A 22,170-nucleotide genomic window follows, 5' to 3' on the forward strand; every position below is an offset into this window, starting at 1 on the left:
ATTACAAAGAAGTGAGTAGAAAGGATCTTCAAGGAATTCTTGCATGTCCCTTTAATAATCTGACAGGCAACACAGTCCTAGAATTCAGGCTTCCTTTTTGGTTTCCATTACTATTAGAGACACTTTCATATAAATGGAAACATTTTCCCCCAAAACAGTACTTCAAAACATACTCCTTATATTAAGGATTATATAACCACGTTTTTTGTAAGTTCTCTGTGTGTAACTTTTTCCTGTTGGTATGTGATTCGTTCTCATTTAATTTTATTATCTGCTGGTTTTGGGGCCAATGGACTTGTGAATATTCTGTGGATGTGTCTATGTATAGGTGTATATATATATATATTTTTCCAGCTAATACCTCAAATGTGTGATTGTTTAATATATACCACACTATGTTTGCACAAAGCAGGGCTTCCATTATTAGTGGATATTCTTATTTCTAACTTTGAAAATCATTTTACAGAATTTAATTGGTGTGAATTCTTTGCATTGATCCTTTTCAAATTTTACAACTGAGATTCCTACTAGAAGGCCCATACTTCAAAATATAATTGTATGTTTCTGTCTCTAGCAATGGAACTATGTAGGGGTAAGAAGTGTTTCTCAAAGTATCTAGTTTAGTAAGTAATTATGAACAATTGGGATTATTGGTTGCCAAGCTGCCAAGCTGTCTCGTAACTGCATAGCGATGACACCCGGCATGAATTTGAGCAAGTCTTACTCACTTTGGCACAGGAGTCGGGACATTCCAGTCTGATTCTACTTTGCCATTTAAGAGTACCACTAAAATAATAGAGGTTTTCCGGTGACCAATATTGGAGTGTTTTAAGCATCGATTTCAAAATGTTTTTGAGTTGGCTGACTATACAAATGATAAGAAACACACATAAGTTATATTTTGTAATTTATTTATATTAAGAAATGCTTCTTACCTATTTTTGTTTTGTCTTCATTTTTTCAATGGCTACATAAGACTTTCTTCCATTTAAGGTTTAAATCATGTGTTTTTTAAAAGCTGCGGTAATTTTCAAGGTGTGATGAGATTTTAATGGAAGCCTTGTGTAAGTTAAATGAAGTGAAACTGGTAAAGGAGATCTTACTTTGTCTATAGTGCATTTAAGATTATATAATTAGATTTAAAAATGTCTGATTTGTAAAATACTTAATGTGATATCAGACTTATAAAATAAAATTTTCTGTGTGAGAACTCTGTTAAAAAATGCATTTGATTTTTAATGAATGTTCTGAATGATTTGTGATGAATTTTTGTCTTTCAGTCTCTGCAGTTTATCTCAATATATGAATAAAAAGAAGGTCTGTTCTCACTGTAAAGGATGTGTTTTTATCATGTTTTATATTCTTAAAGATTTTATTTATTTATTTGACAGACAGAGATCACAAGTAGGCAGAGAGGCAGACAGAGAGAGAGGGAGAAGCAGATGCCCTGCCGAGCAGACAGCCCAGGGGCCGATCCCAGGACCCTGGGATCATGACCTGAGCCAAAGGCAGAGGCTTTAACCCACTGAGCCACCCAGGAACCCCTGTTTTATATTCTTAGTATCCACTTTCTTTCATTTATTTAACCATTCAACAAATGTATGAAAGCTTTATTCCAAGCAGTGAGCTGCATGCTGGGAATTAATCACTGAACAAGACAGAATCCTTATGGAGTTTACATCTCTTCAGGAAAATAAATGTCAAGTAAATAACTAATTATGGTGAATGCTACAAAGAGAATTACAAGGTACAATGAGAGCACATATCTAGAAGACTTAACCTACTGTGGAAGGATCAGGGAAGGTTTCTCTGAGAAAGTGAGCTTAAGCTGAAACCCAAAAGACAAGAAAAGTAGGAGTGAAGTGAATCCTAAAGATATATTTCAGGCAGAGTATGCTAAGTTGATAAGGCCTTAGAAATTTTGTGGAAGTGAAAACAAACTTACCTGAGAACAAACTTGTATGATTATAGCGTAGGAAATGAAGGGTAAGTTAGAGAATTAAAATAAGATAGGGGCCAATTTCCATAAGACCATATATAAACTGTGATGATGATAACTGGACTTTATCCTAAGCCAGTAGAAAACCTTTGAGATTTTTGAGGATGGAATTACATAATGAGATTTGAGTTTCTAAAATATCATTTTAGTTATTATGCAGAGAGGACTGGAGGGCAAACATGAATGTAGGGAAGATAGGAAGTTACTGGCAAAGGAGAGATGATCATGACTTGGATTAGAATAGGAATACAGATAAATGAGTGATGTTGAGAGATATTCAGGAAGTAGAGCCAAGAGAATTATTTGATTGAACGGATTTGGAATAGAGGCAGCAATTAAAAACTTCACAAAAATTTGGCTAAGAAAGGGAGTAGAGAAAGATATTAGCTGAAAGAGGATGTGATTTCTAAAGAAGGCTTTTTATTTTTTCAATTATTAATTACGTGAGATTTTATTTACTGCACGAGAGATCTGTTTTATTCTGTTTTTCATTCTGATGTAAAAGGGCAGGTAGAAAGTGAAAGTAAAGATAGAGGAAAAGAGGGATAGTAGCAGTAAGTGCTTGATATGTCCAGGAGGATATTATGTCCACTTGACAGATAGAAGAATACTTTAGCTAAGCGACCACCAGCATTCTTTCAGCATGGAGGATAGGTAAAAGGCAGGCAGATCTGTAGTGTTGGTGGTAAAGATGTCACAGCTTTCACTGGCTTGATGAATAGGCAGTTTATCTGAGTAAAGTGGGGGAGGGAAAAGAAAAATAAACAGCCTTGGAAAGAAGACAGTTTGAGGGAAATTTTTTTTCACTGAGTCAGCTGACGAGTGAAAAAGTCGGATTTTTACAAGTCCCAGATTGGTGACAGAATTTAGTCTACTTAGTTGTGTGTGTTTTCTCCAGCCTAACCTGTCAGCTTAGGCATAGGCAGTGGAATACAACTCACTGAACTCTGGTCCAAAGTTGGGGTTCTATCAGGCTGGAAAGAAGGTAGGGGAGTTTAAGCTGCTGACATGTGAGTGATTCATTGTCTATTATATGCAAGCCAGAGATCAGAGGAATTAGTAATTTCTCAGGTGACTGGCTAAATCCAGAGTGTGATGATAATGAATGGTGGTATAAAAGAGAAAGTTATTGCATGTGACCTTGTAATTGTATTCTCAATGCATCAAATCCCATACCATAGCCAGAATCAATATTAGCAAGACATTTTCCAACTTGGCCAATCTAAGTGATAAAATTTTCATATTTGTATGTTGGAAAATCAGCAAGACTCTCTCTTCCCCATGAGTTTGAATACCAACTAGGATTTTCACACTAATAGTGGAGCCAACCTAAACCAAGACGACTGGTAATTTTTCATGGGAAAGAAGAATAAAAAAATTAAGCTATCTCTGGCAATATATAAAAGCTAAGAGAAGCAAGCTAAAAATAAGCAGAAACAAAAGCAAACAATAAAGTTAGAACTTTAGCAATGTGCTCATTTAACTATTTCATGTATTATATATACTAATATGCTATTTCTCTGGTATGCTGTGTACTAGAAAATTTGAATGGTGAGATAAAAACTTTATGTGCATGTGTACAGTTTCTACTAGTTACTTCCTGAACCTCAGGGATCATCTGGTACACCCCACTTTGGAAAACTGTACATAATGCTGGTAATTTTTTAGGCCAGTAAATATTTCCCCTAGTCCTATACCAGTGGCAGTGAATAAATTCAAATAGATTAATCTCCCATTGACTGCCATAATTCAGAAACCATCACACTTGGAAATTAGAAATCTTAGTTCTTTCAGTTTGAGGACAGAGTGGTATTTGGAAGCTTGGAAAGCTATGCTTTCCCTTTTTTGCCACCCAAGGAGGAGGAAAAAAAAAAAAAAGTTTTCCAGGTCAACTATCATTTATCGAGGTCAGTAGGATGGAACATATTAAAATGAAAAACCCTTTCCAGAAATTGAAAGAACTTGCTAGAGTTCATATTTTTACTTGCCTCTAAACTTGGGAGCAAATGGTGAGGGGTCAGGGACGGATAAGAAGTTGTAGTCAGGCCCAGGATTAGTAGTTTCTTTTAACCACTTTTAGTCTACAAATGCTGAATGAGTTGCCTACAGAGTGCAAGACATGGAGGCATTATAGGAAACTGGAAAAAAAGTCCAAAACATGACCTGACCTTCTAGGGGTTATGGTCTCATTGGGAAAGCAACACTATGACACATATATAAATTATTCTTGGTAACATAAAGCAGTATTCAAGAAGAGAATGGGATATGTGAGATGTTATCAGAAAACAAGATTTAAGTATCTCAGATAGAGAGGCACCTGGGTGGCTCAGTCGGTTAAACATCCAACTCTTGATTTCGGCCCAGGTCTCAGGGTCATGAGATTGAGCCCCTACATCGAGCTCTGCTCTGGGGATGGAGCCTGCTTAAGATTCTCTCCCTCCCTCTCCTTTTGCCCCTCCCCCACCCCATGTGGTCATATGCATGCTTTTTCTCTCTTTCTAAAAAAAAAAAAAAAAAAAAGCATATCTAAGAAAGTGAAGGGATTCAGAACATGCCACCCCAAAATATGACACTTTGGTGTTTTTTAAAAAGATTTTATTTACTTATTTGAGAGAGCATGAGGGCAGGTGGTACATATGGAGGGAGACCGACAAACTCCCCTTGGAGCTGAGAGCGCAATGTGGAACTTGATCCCAGGGCCCTGGGATCATGACCTGAGCAGAAGGCAGACCCTTACTTAACCTATTGAGCCACCCAGGTGCCCACCACTTAGGCATTCTGATTATTTTGAGCTGAAGGAACTAAGAAAACAGATACAGGAAGGATTCTTCGACCTCCCCTTTTACCAAAAAACAGGTCATGAAATTTCCTGTGAGAAAGGTGCCCTTCCTCTACCAGGAAGAGAACATGCTTATCACCAGAGGTGAGACTGACACCAAAATGGACCTTTACAAACAAGCCTACTAAAATAATCCTTATCTTCCATTGGTTTCACCCACATGTTTCATTATCACTGTCCCACAATTTACTGTCCATTACCCAAGCCCCTTTCCTTGTCACATCCCCACGATTTGTTGTTTTTTGTATAAAAAGGAATGTAACTTTTGGGACTAGTGATGTCTTTGGACCTTATCTCCTTCTGAATACTCCCATAAACACATTAAAATATTAAATCAATGTGTTTTTTTCACTGGATAATCTTATCAATTCTTAGGCTCAGCCATAGAAACTAAGAGGGTAGAAGGGCAGATGTTTCTCCTTCCCTACAAGAGAAATAAGCATTTCAGTTTAAAGGACCCTCCAGAACCAGTGTGGAGAAATAATAAACAGTGATGGAAAGGTGAAGTAATCAATTTGGCTGGAGTATAGGATTCACCTTAGAATGTGTTCAGAGGTAAAAGATTAGACTGTCAACTTTATCAGTCTGCAATGGTGCATCACTGAAGATTTTTTGTGCAGCAGTAATGTGCATTGTTTTGGCAAAGTTTATCTGGCCATTACTAAGTGGCTATTAATATCATCTTGCTAGATAATGGTTTGAGTGAGGAATTGAAAAAAAAAAAATATCGATGAAAAAATCTGTTACAGAAAAGGAGACACGAGGAACAAAAGATAGCAGTCAAACATGACACCTGACTAGTAGAATCATGGAAATGATACAGGCACACATTATGAAAAATGTTGATGGGAGAAGTTTTGGGAGCTTTTGAGTCAGAGGTGACTATAAGACATATACTTAGAAATGTGCAACAACCGACAAGCAGCCAAAAATGTGAACCTAGAACTCTGAGGAAAGGTGCAGACTTAGAATTCACGTTCTTGGGGAAATATGGAAAGAGAAAAACAAACTAAAGACAATGCTTTAAACGCAATGATCTAAAGAATTAGGAAACTAGAATGGGTGAGGATCTAAAATAAGTAATACAGTATCCCAAAGCTAGGAAATCAAACGATTTAAATAAGGAAAAGGAAGTAAACTTCAATGACGTGAGTTGCTATGGAACTGTCAAGTTCACTTGTAATAATTAGATCATTTTAACAGCTGGGAGCTCTGTAGTTTACCATTTTGTCTTCTCACGGATAAATAGGAAATTAGTATCCAACTCTTCCCCCTGTCTTAAGCTAGAATCCCTTTTGCACTCCTACTTTTAGGGACCGGGAGTTGAAGATGAGTCCTTAACAAGCTCCCATAGTCTTTGTTTTCTTACCAGCTACCCGTAGGTTTTTGTTACTTGTGCAAATGAGCAAGGCACCAAACAAAAAACACTGACTGCAACTAAGTCACAGCTTTCTAAATCATGAGGCAAAGAAGGAAGGTCGTCCAGTATTTGCATATGCTGAGTTCCACAAATAACTGTGAAAACTCCAGAAAGCCCATGGCTCCTCTATTCAATCTAGACAAGACCTTGAGTAACAGCCCTTGGAAAAGCCAAGGCAGAGGAGGTCATCAGGCTCAGAAATCTACGAACCTGGGTTTTGTTTTGTTCTTTAAGATTTTATTTTTAATCTCTTCACCCACCGCGGCTGGAACTCACCACCCCAAGATCATGTCATAAACCCCACTGACTCAGTCAGCCAGGCGCCCCAGGAGCCTGGGACTTGTAGACACAGGCAACTCTGCTGCAGTTCCCCCGGTAAACAACAGCCCTTCAAACGTTTTTTACCTACAAGAAAAGATCTTAAGATAACAAGCCTTGAAAAACTAATGAAATCTGTGCACCCTCCCCACACAACGTCTTCGTGCATACATCTTCCGCAGGTCTTTTAGCGCCAGACGATAGCCAAGGAACCCTCTAACCTCGGGTCGGCGTCCCCACGTCCCCAGGTGTGCGCAGGCGCAAGGAGCAGCCCGCCCAGGGGCGGGGACGGGCGGGGACGGGCGGGGACGGGCGGAGTGCGCAGGCGCAAAAGTCCCCCGCACCTCCCCGGAAATTTCACGTCGCCCGGCTTCGGAGGCGTCGGAAGTGCTTCCTGGAGCACGGAGGAGGTCGCAAGTCATGTGACGACGGCTTTCAAGGGAGACTGTCTTTGAAGCTGTCCCTGAACTTACAGCTGAGAGAACACCGCAGCCCAGAACGCCGGGTAACTTGAGCCGCTATGCGTGGTCTTGAGCCCGGGTCCCCCGGTGGCGCCGGCCGTGAGACTCAGGGGAGGGAGAGGACTTGCCTTCGGGCCTAGATCTTCGCGGGTGGAGGGTGGAGTGACTGAGATAGGGCATGACAGCTACCGTCTGGGTATTTGAGAACTCGCGCTCATTCCCGCTCCCCTGGTGCGAGTCCTGGAGCCGCGGATTCTTGCCTGGCCTTGATGAGAGCTGACCCCGCTTATTAGGTTGGAGGTGGGAAGAAGTGTCGAGGGGAGAGTCACCAGGAGTTTCTCTTCCAGGAGTGGACATTGATCCTGCGGGACAAAGGGGTTCGTCATGGCGGATGTGAGTTAACACACCCACACAAGAGGAAGGGGAGGATGGGAAGTTTAGGGGAGGCCTCCTGGGCGGGGAGAGGTAAAGCTTGCCAAGGAGAAATATGTTCCCTTTTAGACCCCCACCCCCACATAGTTTCTGTAGACTCTGGAGTGAGTGACTAAGATGAAGAGATTTGCGGAGTCCCGAGTTTCTGCCCACAGTGGGTGGGTTGATGTCTTGAGGTTGAGAGAATTGTTTTCTTCCCACTCCCTAGGCCAGCAGGCTAGACTATGCAGAGAGGCTCTGAATCCCATTTGAATTTCTAAATGTTTTGCTGCTGTGAATCTACTTTTTTCCAGGAAGTGGTCATGATGTCTCTCTAGATTCACTGGAGCAAATTGAGATGATTTCTGACTGATACCTCTTTAGCACGGCAGTAAAACCCAAATTTTAAGTTTAGGAAACTTAATTGTACTAGTTACTAGAAACAACAGGGAATTAATACTACTAATGTTTGTGTCTATATTTCACATCCTGTTTTATTACTTACATGCTGGGTACTCTTCCAAACATTGACCATATACTCATTTAATTCTTACAACTTTTATGAAGTAGGCACTGTTACTGTCCTTGTGTTCTCGATGGGGAAGCTAAAGCATAGAAAGATCATGTAACTTGCCTCTGGTTACACAGCTGGGAAGTTGTAATGTCAAGATACCACCCCAGGGAGTCTGACGCCAGCTCTTAGGCTCTTAACCACTAGGCTAAATGATCACTCAACATTAATATTGAATGTGATTTTTCTTTTTAGGTTGCAAGACTATATGTTTGAGTATTTAGGAACCTTTATCACTCCATTTTTGAGTGTCTGTCATTATGTTCTTGAGAACTTATTCTCCAGTCATAGTCAAACACTGTGTATTTATTGAGTAGCACCTTGCAAAGTTTGTTGTAATAAGGGCTGTGTGTGAAATAGAGATGATGAAGGTATAATTCCTCTCCATGAGGCATTTTTTTAAAATATTTTATTTATTTGTCAGGGGGAGAGCTCATGCATGTGAACATACGAGCACAAGGAGTGGCAGGCGAAGGGAGAAGCAGACTCCCCTCTGAGCAAGGAGCCTGATGTGGGACTCCATCCCAGGATCCTGGAATCCTGACCTGAGCCAAGGCAGACACTTAACCAACTGACCCACCCAGGCATCCCTCCATGAGGGTTTAAAAAAAATTTTTTTAAAGTATAGTAGGCAGGTAGTCATAAATGTATATACATAATTGTGTGAAAATTCAAAAGAAAGAGGGATTACATCTCGTTTGTGTGTATCAGGAAGGCCTATTTGTAGTATTTGGTGGTTGATATTAGCTCTAAATAATGAGTAGCACTTTTTCTTAAAGTAAGGTTGATAGAGAATCACTATTAAAATGAATAGCGTAAGCAAAGTTTGAGAGATGGGAAAGGGAAAGGTATGTGGAGTAGCTGTGAGTAGTCCACTTTTGCTGGGGTTGAGAATATGTATGAGGGAGTGATAGGAAGCAGACTGTAAAATTAGCTGTAAACCAGAGAAGCCCAAATGAATTTGTAGAGAATTTGTAGAGAATTTATTCAACAGTGGAGAGTCATTCAGACATTGGTTCTCAACCCCAGCTGCACAGGGGATCATCTAGGGAGCACCTGTAGCACAAGTAGAGAAGGAGAATAATATGGTGATTGGCATTATGTAGAACTAACTGTATGGGATAGAAGTGGAAGATCAGTTTACCAGTTGGGAGGCCAGCACAAGTCACAGATAATTTTTAAAGTGAAACTAAATTGTAATGTGAGTTGAAAAGGAAAGGAAGAGGGGCGCCTGGGTGACTCAGTCAGTTAAACATCTGCCCTCAGCTCAGGTCTTCATGCTTCTCCCTCTCCTTCTGCCTGCTGTTCCCCTGATTGAGCTCAGTCTCTCTGTGTGAAATAAATAAAATCTTTAAAATAAAAAAAGAAAGTAAAAAGGAGAGGAAGAGGTCATTTTAAAAACATTTGACTTCACAAATCATTTAAAGGTGATGAAGGTGAGGGTAGGGTTAAATGTTACTTTGTGTTTCAGACCTGAATAATGGGATTGGTAGTGGCATTAGTAAAGACAAGAGGAGATTGAGGAAATCTGGGTTCTTCATGAAACATAATGAGTTGAGTTTTAATGTGTGTGTTTAAGATAAGAGCAGAGGTAAGGTGGTGGTCATAACATGAAATAAAGTGAACATTCAGGTCTCGAGAACAGTAGGGATTAGAGTTTCAAAACAACAGATTCCTGATTTACCTATGTAGACCTCATAATTCCTACCTGGATTGTCAGTGAAATTCCCTGGGTGAGAAAGTGTAATAAGAGGAAATAAAATAGTCTTTTTTTTTTTCTTTATTCCTAATTATGTTCCATGCTTAACACTTGATACATGTTGTCATTTATCTTTAGTCATGAAAAGAAACAGAATTTCAGAGAAGTTGATTTACCCAGGATTGCTAAAAAGTAATATGAGAAAGTTTATCTGCAGACATGGAAAGATGTTTATAATATATTCTCAAGTGAACAGGACAATAGCAACAGGATATAAAATAGTATGCAAAATATGATCTAATTTTACAGCTAATATGTATTTACTATGTATTTGTCTAGATATGCTACTCAGTTTACATACATCTTCTCAATAAATGTTAACAGTCTTATGAGATAGGTTCTGTGATTATCCCTTCTCAACAAATAATGAAACTGGGGCTTAGAGAGAAAGGTTAAATAACCTGTTTTAAGTCACATTGCTAGTATCAAAATCAAAAAGAAAAAAAAACAAGCACAAAAGATTATGAATTATGATTTAAAGTACCTGAAGTGTGGGTAGAACAGTTTCTAGAGAACCAGTATAAGGCATATTGTTATAACATGACTTTTTTATATTCTCTTTCAGGACCTAAAACGATTCCTGTATAAAAAATTACCAAGGTAAAAAATTACCAATTTGTTAATATATGTCGATTTTATGTAGCATTTTGTTTCTATTTATTTTAGACTAGTAGTATGTGTATATTATATTGTTATTTAACGTTTTCAAATACTTGGCACTAGACAGTACAGGAAATGTTCTTTGAATTTGTGGATAAATACTATCAGGCCTCGAGAAGTTACGTGACTTGTTGTCTGAGGTTAAATAGTTCGTGAATGCCAGAGAGCTAGAACTCCTATTTCTTGCCACTTTTAGAGTTTTTTCAAATATACTATCATAACAGTTTACTGGGTTATATTTTGAGATAGAGCAATTTTAGGGAGAAAAATGCTAGAATTTGCCTTTTCTTTAGTATTACTTTTAAAAGACTGAATTGTTGAGTTTGCATAATCCAAAAATGCTAGATGTAGATAGCAGTTCATACTCGGAAAAATCACAAGGCTTGCTTTTGCCTACCCCCAATCCATTTGATGCACCGTTATCAATTTGGCTGTGTGTGGAGAACAGCAGACTTCCTTTTAGATATTTTTGTGGTTCAAAGGACTTTGTCACTTTAGTTGTATTAAAATTCACATTTAGTTTAGTGTAAAGTAATACCTTAGAGTTAAGGACATGAGAGAGAGAAAGACATCCATTTTCACATTCCAGCATAATTGAATAACCTTCGAGGTGTAATGTAGCAGAATATGTGGTAAGATCCTTTTTTTTTTTTTTTACTTTTTTTATTCTCCAAATGTGTGAATTTAAAAAGGTTTTGGACGTTAGTTCATTTCTGTAGGTAGTTAAAAAGAAAGAAAAAGAAAAAAAATTCTCATTTAGATTTTTGCCTGGATTGTTTGATGTGGTTTGACTATTAACTTGTGCCTTTACCCTGACTATAAGCCAGTAGAAATTAATGGTATTATCTCCTGGGTTTGATTTATGTATATTTGTCTGTATTTGGGAAAAAAATACTATTATATTCAGGAAGAAAATATTATTGAAGTGTTAAATAATTGTTACCTTTGGCTTCGTGTTAATGTAGTATTTAAATTCATTTTTACTCTCTTCTTTCTAGTGCAAACTGGAACACTGACTCTGTTCTCAACATAATGATGAGCAGGCAGTCCTAGCTTTGCACGGTAGTTCAGGGCAGTAAAATGACTGTACATGCTGAGACTGTCCAAAGCAACTTTAGTAATTCCTGGGAAAAATGACAGTTGTTTTCTGATGTTTAGAAAATTTAGTCAAAACCTTAAAACCTCTTTTGTTGGTTCTGTTTGGGGGAATGGAAACAAATGCTAAAAGCAGTATTTGTTTAATATACTGCAGTTTAAAAACAGTGGGAATACTGAGTACTAATGTTTATTTCTTCGTAGAAAACTTCTCGAGTATAGTTTGAACATACTCTTTGCATATACAGTAAAATATGAAAGGTATAACCTTAAGATAATGAATAGGCATCTTTTCTGTGCCTTCAAATGAACATATATTCCTTTCTAAATTTGGATCAGCTTCCACCATTTTGTCCTTTGTACTGTCGATGTTGTGCGAAGTTTTTTGCCAGCGTCACTTCCTGTGGGCTCTCTTCATCCTTTTCATCCCAAGCACTTGCCTAATTACTGTCAGTGAACGCACTTGCACGAAGTTCCTCTGGCTGCACGTTTTGTGCCCAACAGCGAAAGCGTCAACATTCTTTCAGCCCGTTATTTCTTCTCGAGGTGTTGACTTTCTGCTTGAATTTCACTTCCAGTATTGTCACTTTCCTTCCTTTGCTGTATTTCATCTTGATTAGCCAGTTCCCTATTTCAGTTCTGTTTTTCTTTTTAATGTCATATGCTTTACCATTAGAAAACAAGGAGATAATACTCTGTACTTTACCGTCCCTGCATACACTGAGGAATGGATGCTCGGTGACCAGTCACCAACACATTTTGAAAGAAGTGATGTGGCTGGTTCCTGATACAGTGAGATCTTACAAAGTTGTTCCCATTAGTGAGGTTTGTACTGTATGTATTTACTCACTATACCATACTTCCTGAAATTTGAGCCTTGCTTTCAGGGGGAGTGGTGTTATTTAGTTCAACTGTGAGAACTAAAATGTGTCCATATTGGAACTGTACAAAATGAAGGCTTTCTGTGTTTCTCTGTATCTGCCTTCTTGGAGGTCTGAAAGGATGATAAAATTGACCAGTAGGGTTGGAGGGAAATCCTGCACTGGCAACAGAATATAGGAGCAGAAGCATAGTTGATATGTGTAAAAAGGGTAATTGTTAAAGTGTCATGAAAATCTTTCTATAGTGGAAGAAAGGGCTTTCCGTGTATTTTGTTTTAGTTTGGTTTTTTTCCCCCCGTAATGAGCAAGGCCAGTTTGATTCATATTCATTCATGACTTTTTCTTGAAAGTAGGCTTAGTGTATCCCAAAAGCGAAAGGACTGAAGAAATAATATTGAACACTTACAAAGAAAAGTAATAAAATACACATTTTGATTTGTTGCTTGATGTATGTAAAGTGAAGGGGTTTGTACGAAGGCAACTTGGCTTCAGAGCTGTGGGTTCATGCTTTTAATTGTTAGAGCTCTACCTCTCAACACTGAGTCAGTAAATGGAATACGTTTTTGTCATTTTTAAATTCTCTCCTAAATACAGTTTTTGAATTTCTATTTTTAAGTCTAGTTGTAACCCAAAGTAGGCTCAGGCTTTAATAGTCACAACTTTTGTGTTTTAAAAGAACCAGAAGTTTCGTTATTATATATATGAAAGGAAGTATGATGTCTGATTACAAATACAATATTTGCTTTTTTTGAAATAAAAATGTTTGTTTTATTAAGCTTAAGGTTTAGATGTCTGCAGAATAATTTCATAACATTTAATTCCTTCTAGAAGTGCAGTGTACCTATTAACGCATCATGCTTATTTTCAGCTACTAGTAAAATCTACCTATGTTATTTTTTAGTTCACTCTGTGTAGAATTGAAAACACCTTATATATTTGTGACCTGATTTCTTTTAGTGGGTATTTTAAGTATATGAGTAATTTTTCTCTTTTGTTGGGCATTTACCTCTGTGAATTTAAAATCCATTAAAAAGAAATTCTTTATTTCTTTTTTTTTTTAAGATTTTATTTATTTATTTGACACACAGAGATCACAAGTAGGCAGAGAGGCAGAGGGGGTGTGGGGAAGCAGGCTCCCCACTGAACAGAGAACCCTATGCGGGGCTTGATCCCAGGACCCTAAGATCATGACCTGAGCCTAAGGCAAAGTCTTAACCCACTGAGCCACCCAGGTGCCCCAAAAGTCTTTATTTCTGCCTCCCCTTTTGGTGCACTAGTTGGCATTTAAGTTAATTATCTTGAAAATAAGAGAAAAGAAACTGTGGTGACACAGATATTTCTAAACATTTTTTTTGTAGGACTCTTTTGAGTAGGCAGTACATTCATAAAGTTCAAGATTCAGAAGGTAACTGAAGGACAATAGTGAAAAGTTTCCTATCCTGTCCCCCAGGCACACAGTTCCCTTCTCAGGGATACCCAGTACCTTCAAAGATACTTTACACACCTGCAAACAAGCATGTGTATAAACACACATAGGTCAGAGTTGAGACTGTTAAAACAAAATACCATAGATTAGATTTCCTATAAATAACCAAAATTTATTTCTCACGGTTCTAGAGGCTGGAACTCCCAAGATCAAGGTGCCAGCATGATTCTGAATTGCAGATTGTAGACTTCCCATATTTTCATATGGTAGAAGAAGGGCTAGCTATCTCTCTAGCCTTAAGTAAGGGCACTGTATGATATCTGAGGGCTCCACCCCCCCATTCTGATGACCTCACAAAGGCCCCGCCTCCAGACACCATCACAGTGGGATTTAGGTTTCAACATGAGTTTTGCGGGCTGACATAATCATTCAGTCCATCACAACATATACATACATGTCCCTACCCTTGTTATTATGTAAGTTTTGCTTCCTATACATACTATTCAAAACTTGTTTTCACTTCACAATATACTTTTGAGATCAGCCCTTCCCAGTACATACAAAGAGCTGTTTCTTTGTTTTTAATGGCTGCAGAGTATTCCATTGTGTATGTGTGTTATAATTCATTGGACTCGTTCTTCTTGATAGGCAGGTTTCTAGTTTTTTCCTATTTCAAGTGATGCTGCTATTGATAACTATACAAAGTAGTTTCTGTGTGTGCAAGTATCAGTAGGATATACTTTTATATAACCTAGTTTTTAATTAAGAAGAATTTGTTTTATAAATTAACCTTACAAGAGCACATTTTAATGTATAGATAATTCCAGGATTGAATGATAATAAAAAATAATACCAGTAAATGTTTATACAGGTTATTTCATCATTTTTACTTTTAACATGAGGTTCATAAATGGTAATGTTCATAACATTTTCTCAAAAAAAATTTTTTTGTTTTAAGAATTTTTATTTGTTTATTTGACAGACAGAGACCACAAGTAGGCAGAGAGGCAGGCAGAGAGAGAGGGGAAGCAGGCTCCCCGCTGAGCAGAGAGCCTGATGCGGGCTGGATCCCAGGACCCTGGGACCATGACCTGAGCTGAAGGCAAAGGCTTTAACCCACTGAGCCACCCAGGCGCCCCCATTTTCTCAAAATTTAATAACACTTCTCTTAAAAGTTTCTCTTAAAAGACTTAAAAGTTGGCGATTCATAGACCTGTACCCCTGGGGATAAAAATACATTATATGTTTATAAAAAATTTTTTTTAATTTAATAAAAGGGAAAAAATAAATAAAAGTAAAATTGCAGTCTCAAAAAAAAAGAAGTTTTTGCCACTGGGATCTTTAAAATTTAATTTCAGTGTAGAATATGACTATTCCTTATTTCTAACTTAAAACATTAAGGTTAACACAACAAGGAATGGATAATCTGAGTTAGAGTAGGAACGTTGAACATATTTCTGAGTAGCAATCTTGGATATTATAAGATCATAGAACTGAAAGTTTGAGAATGTTTTCCCATTCTAATTTTTAGCACTTTAGTTTTGTAGCTCTAGAAATTCTCTTATGAATTAATACTTAAACTGCACTAATAAATCCAGTGTGTGCAGATGACACTCTGATGCTAAGTACTAATAATTAATATTTTTTAACTATGTACCAGCCTCTACATTATTATTTTATTAAATTTTATAATAATTACATAAATACAGTTATTCCCATTTTCATATTGTTAATGGAGTTTTCATAATTGACCCAGGGTAGTGTAAATAGTACGCTAGGCTGGACTAGATGGTTATAGTCTTGACCATTCCGCTCACTGCTTCTTATGTAGGCATAGCTGAAGAGATTGCTACATGACCTTCATTCTTTCCATTCTGTTCCTTTAGCCTAGATTAGTCTTTCTGCCCCTCTTCTCTTGACCAGTGCTGTAACATCTCAGCTTAGCTGTCACTGTCTCAGGGAGGCCTTCCCTGACCCACTTGTGTAGATCAACCACCTTTTTATAGGTTCTCATAACGCACAGTTATCTTGATGGCACTTGATACCATTGTCACTGTAGCTGCTGCTGATAACCTGTCACACTTGCATAAATAAAGGAAAGATAATTAACAATTATAATGGAGAATTATGCATGTTTTAGATCTTTATCAATAGCATAAATTTGTGAAGATTATAAGCATGACAGTAATACGCATGTTTATTCAATTTCTAGAAGTTTTGGCAGACATCTAGGAACTTTTGAGGTCAGTAACTGAGTTGACATAGTTTTTCAGAAATGTACATGAAAATCCCCAGAATGACTTTGAGGTACATATTTTGAGAAAATGAAATGCTTCATAAGATTTTAATTTCTTTTTTTTCTTCTAGTGTTGAAGGGCTCCATGCTATCGTTGTGTCAGACAGAGACGGAGTCCCCGTTATTAAAGGTAAAACCGTGCCTTGCCTGCCAGTGTCGTGTTTGCTTTTGAATAAAAACATATTTAGGTCTGAGTGGTGCAGAAGGCAAGCATATAAAAGCTGTTTCAATAAATCTAGGAGATGGTCTTAGTTTGGGGGGAGATGTTTGCTTTATGTGGAAGGCTTCGTTGGAGCTTATAACTTACTATGTGTTGAATGATTGTGTCACCGTTGAGAGTTTAAGCAGGGATTTATCACAAGCCTAGTTTTTCATGAAAGACATTAGCGGCGTAATGTCAAGAGTAAATGTCAGTGCTGGGACTGGGACTGTATGTAGCTACATATATTGTACACACAGACTTCCCCTGACATCTGTTTTTTAATTAGTACTGCTGGTGGTTTGGAGATAAACTTTCATACATCTGAATTAACATATTGATTGTTTTGCTGAATCTTTATTGATTTTCTCCTTCTTTACTGGAAATAAGATTTTTTTTAAACTTTTAACTTCACAATTACTTTAGTTAACCAGACTCTAACAAGACTTTCTTACCTAAAGAAGAGCTTGTTAACCTAAAAAAAGAAAAAAAAATTTTTTTGCGTGATTTTCAGGAGGTCTTTTTTGGGTTTTTTTTAGATTTTAGTTAGTTATTTGAGAGAGTGTGTATGTGTTTGTGCATGTGCTTAGGCAAGCAGGGGGAGAGGGACAAGCAGACTCTGGCTAGAGCTGGAGCACAGATCCCAATGTGGGGCTCTATCCCTGGGCCCTGAGATTATGACGTGAGCTGAAATCAAGAGTTGGTCGCTTAGTCGACTGAGCTACCCAAGCACCCCTGAGCTTTAGTCTTTAAGTATATATGATGTCACTGGGTGACCATGTATTAAGACCATTTTTAATACTTGTGTCTTAAGCCATTATCACATGAATGTTCATAGTTCTGTAGGGATGCTATAATAGCTTTATCAAAGAAAGATGAAATGATTTTCTTTACATTTTGTTTACAGTTTTCCACCCGAGGTTATCATATATGTCAGATAATTTTAGACCTTAGAATTAAAAGGAAGTTTAGAAATTACCTAATTTAGTTCTTTCATTTTGTAAACAGAGATGGTCAAGTGCAAAGAGTGCATTGTTAGTACAAAGTTGCACATGAGTCAGTGACAAGATAATAATAGAATACATACAATATATTATGTATATTATAAATATATATTATAGTATAACATATATTAGAAACAAAATACTAAACTATAATTATAATAGAACCCATTATCTTCTGATGTGTAGTTCAGTGTGCGTTCTAACCCACCATAAAACATAGATGACTGTGGGCAAGTAAGTCACCTGCGTTTTTGCCTTTACTCAGTTCTGAACAAAATTAAAATAATCGGCAGCTCTAATTTTCTTTCTTAGGAGCTCTGTGTTAAAGCTGTTGGTACAACTAACTCCATTTAGGCCTTTTAATCAGTGAAAGAAACTTACAACAGATGGCCACCTCCAAATTTATTAATACCTATAAGTAATGCTGCTATAGGTTTTATGAGAGAAATATTTTCTGGAAGCTTTTTTCATTATTCTAGCTTGGCTCTCGGTTAACCAGAATATCCAGTTTATTAAACATACTGATTAATTTGTGTTTTAAAGTAGATATTAAGAAAATTAAACATTTAGTATTCTTTTTAAAAAAAATTGTGAGAACTAGTATTTCTTTCTTTAGTTATGATCACTCAATTTCTGGTGAAGCAGTTTCTCACCTAAATTGATGAGACCCAGTTAGTGATATGATTTTCAGTATAGTGAAACATAATAGCCCCTCTCTCAATATTTTCACTGATTTATGTTTAAAAAAAAAAAAGTGCAGTAAACTTCTCTGTGTCACATCCACTGCGTGATTTTTTTTTTTTTAAATCATTTGTATTTCCAGTGGCCAATGATAATGCCCCAGAGCATGCTTTGAGACCTGGTTTCTTATCTACTTTTGCCCTTGCAACAGACCAAGGGAGCAAACTTGGACTTTCAAAAAATAAAAGTATCATCTGTTACTATAACACCTACCAGGTAGGTTCATAATTATAGAGCTGTTTGCTGTTTTCAACTGCTATTATGCCTTCTATACAAAATAGCTTGTGTTTTTATTCTAAATTTTAGTTTTGAAGCATGGATGACATTTTAAAATTTTAGCCTTCAAATTGGTTGTGTTGAATTGTAGTAATTGTCTTCACATTTTATACCAGGAATTAATTAATGTGGAAAAGTAGTCAAAAGATTTATTAATAAAATATGTTATTCTAAAAAGGGAAGTCAGGTCACTATTACCTCCAGTAGATGGTGCCCTTAGCTTAACAAATGTGATTTATCAAATAACACACTTTTTTTTGTTATGACAAATAAAAAATTTTCCCTGGACAGTTATGATAAGTTATTGAAATTTGTTACTGCTGCTAATTCCTTCATTTGGTTTGGAAGATATATTTTCAGTGAGGTTATCATGAAGGAATTTCATTGCTATATACCTCTTGGTCCCCAGCTGCATTTTCTTATTTAGAGTAAATTAATTGCTTCTGCTTTAGAGCAGTGTTTCCCAGAGTTTGATTCATGTACTGCTGATGTTACACGTTATATTTCTATTTTAAAACTTCATATTTTCATGTGTATTGGACAGAAGATAATCAACCCTTTGACCTTCAATTTCATCAATAAGGATTAGTTTGAAGCTAAGTTTTTTTAAACGATAGTTGATTTGAAGGCAACTTAAATTTAAATTAATAGTGGTACACAGGAGGCAGGGAAATCATGAAGGTATAATACTTGAATGAGAAATACTGACTTCAGCCATTTAATTATCAAGTGTTTGTGGAGCCCCTGCCATGTAATAATTGACACACCACTGGTCTTTGGGAGGTAAAGAGGTGAAGGTAGCATAGTCCCACCTTTAGATCTCTCCAGGCTGAGTAATCATAATGGCTTTAAGAGATACTCATTAAGTCTGTTGAATGGAAATACTTGTTTTCAGCTCTTTCATATTACATAATGGGGTAGGTAGTATCTTACACATTGGCCATTTAAATAAAAGTTTTGAAAGATTAAGGTATTTCATTTGAATAACATTTATTTAGATCTTAACTTTCTTTTTAGGTGGTTCAATTCAATCGTTTACCTTTGGTGGTGAGTTTCATAGCCAGCAGCAATGCCAATACAGGTGTGTTTTAACTACCTTAAATACAGCTTTTAATTTCTTATAACACCATATCTGAACAGTCTAATATGATCAGAATAGTAGATTTAGAGTCAAAAAAGCTGAATTCAAGACCTACCTCCACCATCTATTCCTTGGTCTCCAGAAAAGTTTAACTTCTGTGACTTCTGTTTTCCCTGGCTATATAATGGAGCTAATATCTGCTTTCTCTGTCTCATGGGGTTATTTTCTAGTTCAAATGAGACATCGTATGGGTAGGTGATCCTTGAAGACAGAAAGGGAAATTAAATTAAATTAAATCTTCACCCCTTGAATGCTACAGCTTGCTCACATTAAAACAGCTTAAGAAAACACAAAAAGAGTAGAGTAGATAACCACACACATAAAATGGTCAAGGATGAGTTCAATTCTATGTAGACCCATCTATTAGTTGGTAAAATCTTGAATGATAGTGGGCAACATTAATGTGATTGAGAATTCTAAGAGCATGACTAGGATGAACTTAAACATGTGTTCTTCCTGAGGTTCGAAGAATTTGAGATCAAACACCAGGAAGCTGTACTTTCTATGGCAGATCATAAGATCCCATTATATTCAATAGCCCTCACTGGATATTTATGTTTAAAATAATGACTGTATTCTATAATTAACATGCTCCCTTTTGGATAAAGTGGGGTTTTTTTGTTTGTTTGTTTTTAAGTATTGTCTTCTTTAGATTTGGCTGCCATTTAGAACTATTATGCATTCATTTTCTGTTTTTTGTTTTTTTTTTTTCTTTCCAAGTTGTTTGACCAAATCACCAAATCTCTTTCCAGCTATGTCACTGAAACATGTTCTTTAGATTCCTCATCTTTAAAGTGAGGGTTTCAGATTTGATGATCTAGAAGGTCTCTTCCATTTCTAAATGTTTTGAAGTTGTAAAATGCTCTGTGTGAAAACACTTTGTTAATTATGTAGGACAGTAGTGGTGTTGACATTTAAAATATACTGAACCTTAATTGTGATGTCACCATCATGTACTAAATCATCACTTGTTACAAATTTTGATAATATAATAGAATTATATTTTAATATCTAGAATAATTTTCAGAATTTTTTTAGCAAGATCTTTGAGCATTAAACAGCATCTAAGATATATAAGATATATAGTTTTTCACTCTGGTAAACTAAAGAGAAGCTAGATATGCTCATTTTTAGACTACTTTGTCTCCCAGATTCAGCACTGAATTTTAAACCTGGAAGTTTATAATTTATGCTCCTACCATTCATCTTTAAAATTAATTTTTTCATTTGAAAGACCTATTTATACTTTAGCTTTACCAAATTTATAAAATAAACATAATATTTCTTTGTTCAAGGTTGATGCAGGTGTCTTCCTCTGTTTTGATAAAGTACATTAAAATTTGTTCAGAAAAAAGGGCACCTTTTTAAGTAAAAATCTTGTATCATTTCTGAATGAGTACAGATTTTGAAACAGTGGAGTATAAATTAAAGTTTTCCTTTCAAAACTAACAAAATTACAGTGCATACAATTCATTTTATACCTTTTAATGCATATAAATATTTTTCATTTATTTACTTTAATAATAGATGAAGAAAGTAAAATAGATGAAGAAAGGGTGTTAGATTAGTTAGAATTAGTATTTTGCTTTATGGGGAGTAAACTAGATCTTGTTTGCTTTTTAGTAACTAAATTTTAACAGGAGGAAACCTAAGTCAAAAACATTCTTAGGAACATTTCTCTAATGTTCTAATTTTCTTAATCTCTGTTTTAGGACTCATTGTCAGCCTAGAAAAGGAACTTGCTCCGTTATTTGAAGAATTGAGACAAGTTGTTGAAGTTTCGTAATCTGGCAGTGGTTTTGATGTACACTTTATTTTCATTATGACCGACAAAATATCAATCCAGCAATCTTTACACCACAACAGTCCTTGTATCTGTGTACTCAAGAAAGGGTCCCTTTTCCCACCTGACACTAAAGAAAGAGCCCACAGAAACAATTTATGGACAGACTGATTGTTATCTTTTCTTGTGTAGGGTCTTTTCTTGATGTAGTGAGATCTGGGGTTACCACAGAGATGGTTCAGTACATCACAGCTCCCATGGAGTTAATCCAGTCAAATATGCATGAGATTCTATTCAGTGGGTCAGAATCAAAATGGTACTTTGATCCACTTGAGCCATGAAGTGCTCCCTATTATATAGTATGCCCAGGCCTGCAGAATGAGGCAGAACCTTTTTATTGTGAATAATAATGAGGACATATTTTTCTTTATATTGTTTTATTTCTTTGCATTGAGTGTGAGGAAGATAAAATGGCTTAGTAAAAGTAATAAAATCAGTACAATCACTAACTTTTCTATGTATATATTATTTTACAGTATAGATGAATATTACTAATTGATTTGATTCTTCTCAGAGGGTGCTGTGCTGCTCTTTAATTAAATTGAAAATGATAGCTAATGGTTTTTTTTTCTCCATTCTGCTTTCTATAACCAGTCAGTGTTTTAATGGTTGTGTGTTCTTTATAAAATTTAGAAGTGATTCGTAATTGAATTCTGCTGCCAGTATTGGTATTTATGTAAACATGGTAGTAAAGCCATTTTTTTTTCATACATAAGTATAAATAAAATCGTATTTTTTAAGTATACTTTGAACACTAAATAGGTTTCTTTCCTGGCTTCTTTCAAAAGTTTAAAGACTATAATTAACTGAATTCACTTTCAACTATGTGC

At 36.4% G+C, this 22,170-nt stretch overlaps 1 protein-coding gene across 1 annotated transcript; it reads left to right on the forward strand.

Moving 5' to 3' along the window:
* Positions 1–6,763: 6,763 nt before the first annotated feature.
* On the forward strand, positions 6,764–22,099 carry LAMTOR3 (late endosomal/lysosomal adaptor, MAPK and MTOR activator 3). Its single transcript, XM_082729081.1, has 7 exons — positions 6,764–7,081; positions 7,385–7,430; positions 10,344–10,378; positions 16,208–16,266; positions 18,163–18,296; positions 19,374–19,437; positions 21,210–22,099. The coding sequence occupies exons 2-7, from the start codon at positions 7,422–7,424 to the stop codon at positions 21,281–21,283; spliced, it is 375 nt and encodes a 124-aa protein (XP_082585207.1). The 5' UTR covers positions 6,764–7,081; positions 7,385–7,421; the 3' UTR covers positions 21,284–22,099.
* Positions 22,100–22,170: the final 71 nt, after the last annotated feature.

Source organism: Mustela nivalis (assembly GCF_964662115.1).
Source record: "Mustela nivalis genome assembly, chromosome: 4".
Taxonomy (NCBI): Eukaryota; Metazoa; Chordata; class Mammalia; order Carnivora; family Mustelidae; genus Mustela; species Mustela nivalis.

Bases quoted from the DNA above. Each gene is read 5' to 3' on its own strand.
- LAMTOR3 (XM_082729081.1), top strand. The intron at 10,379-16,207 runs GTAAAAAATTAC...TTTTTCTTCTAG, and splicing joins CTGTATAAAAAATTACCAAG to TGTTGAAGGGCTCCATGCTA. The intron at 18,297-19,373 runs GTAGGTTCATAA...CTTTCTTTTTAG, and splicing joins GTTACTATAACACCTACCAG to GTGGTTCAATTCAATCGTTT.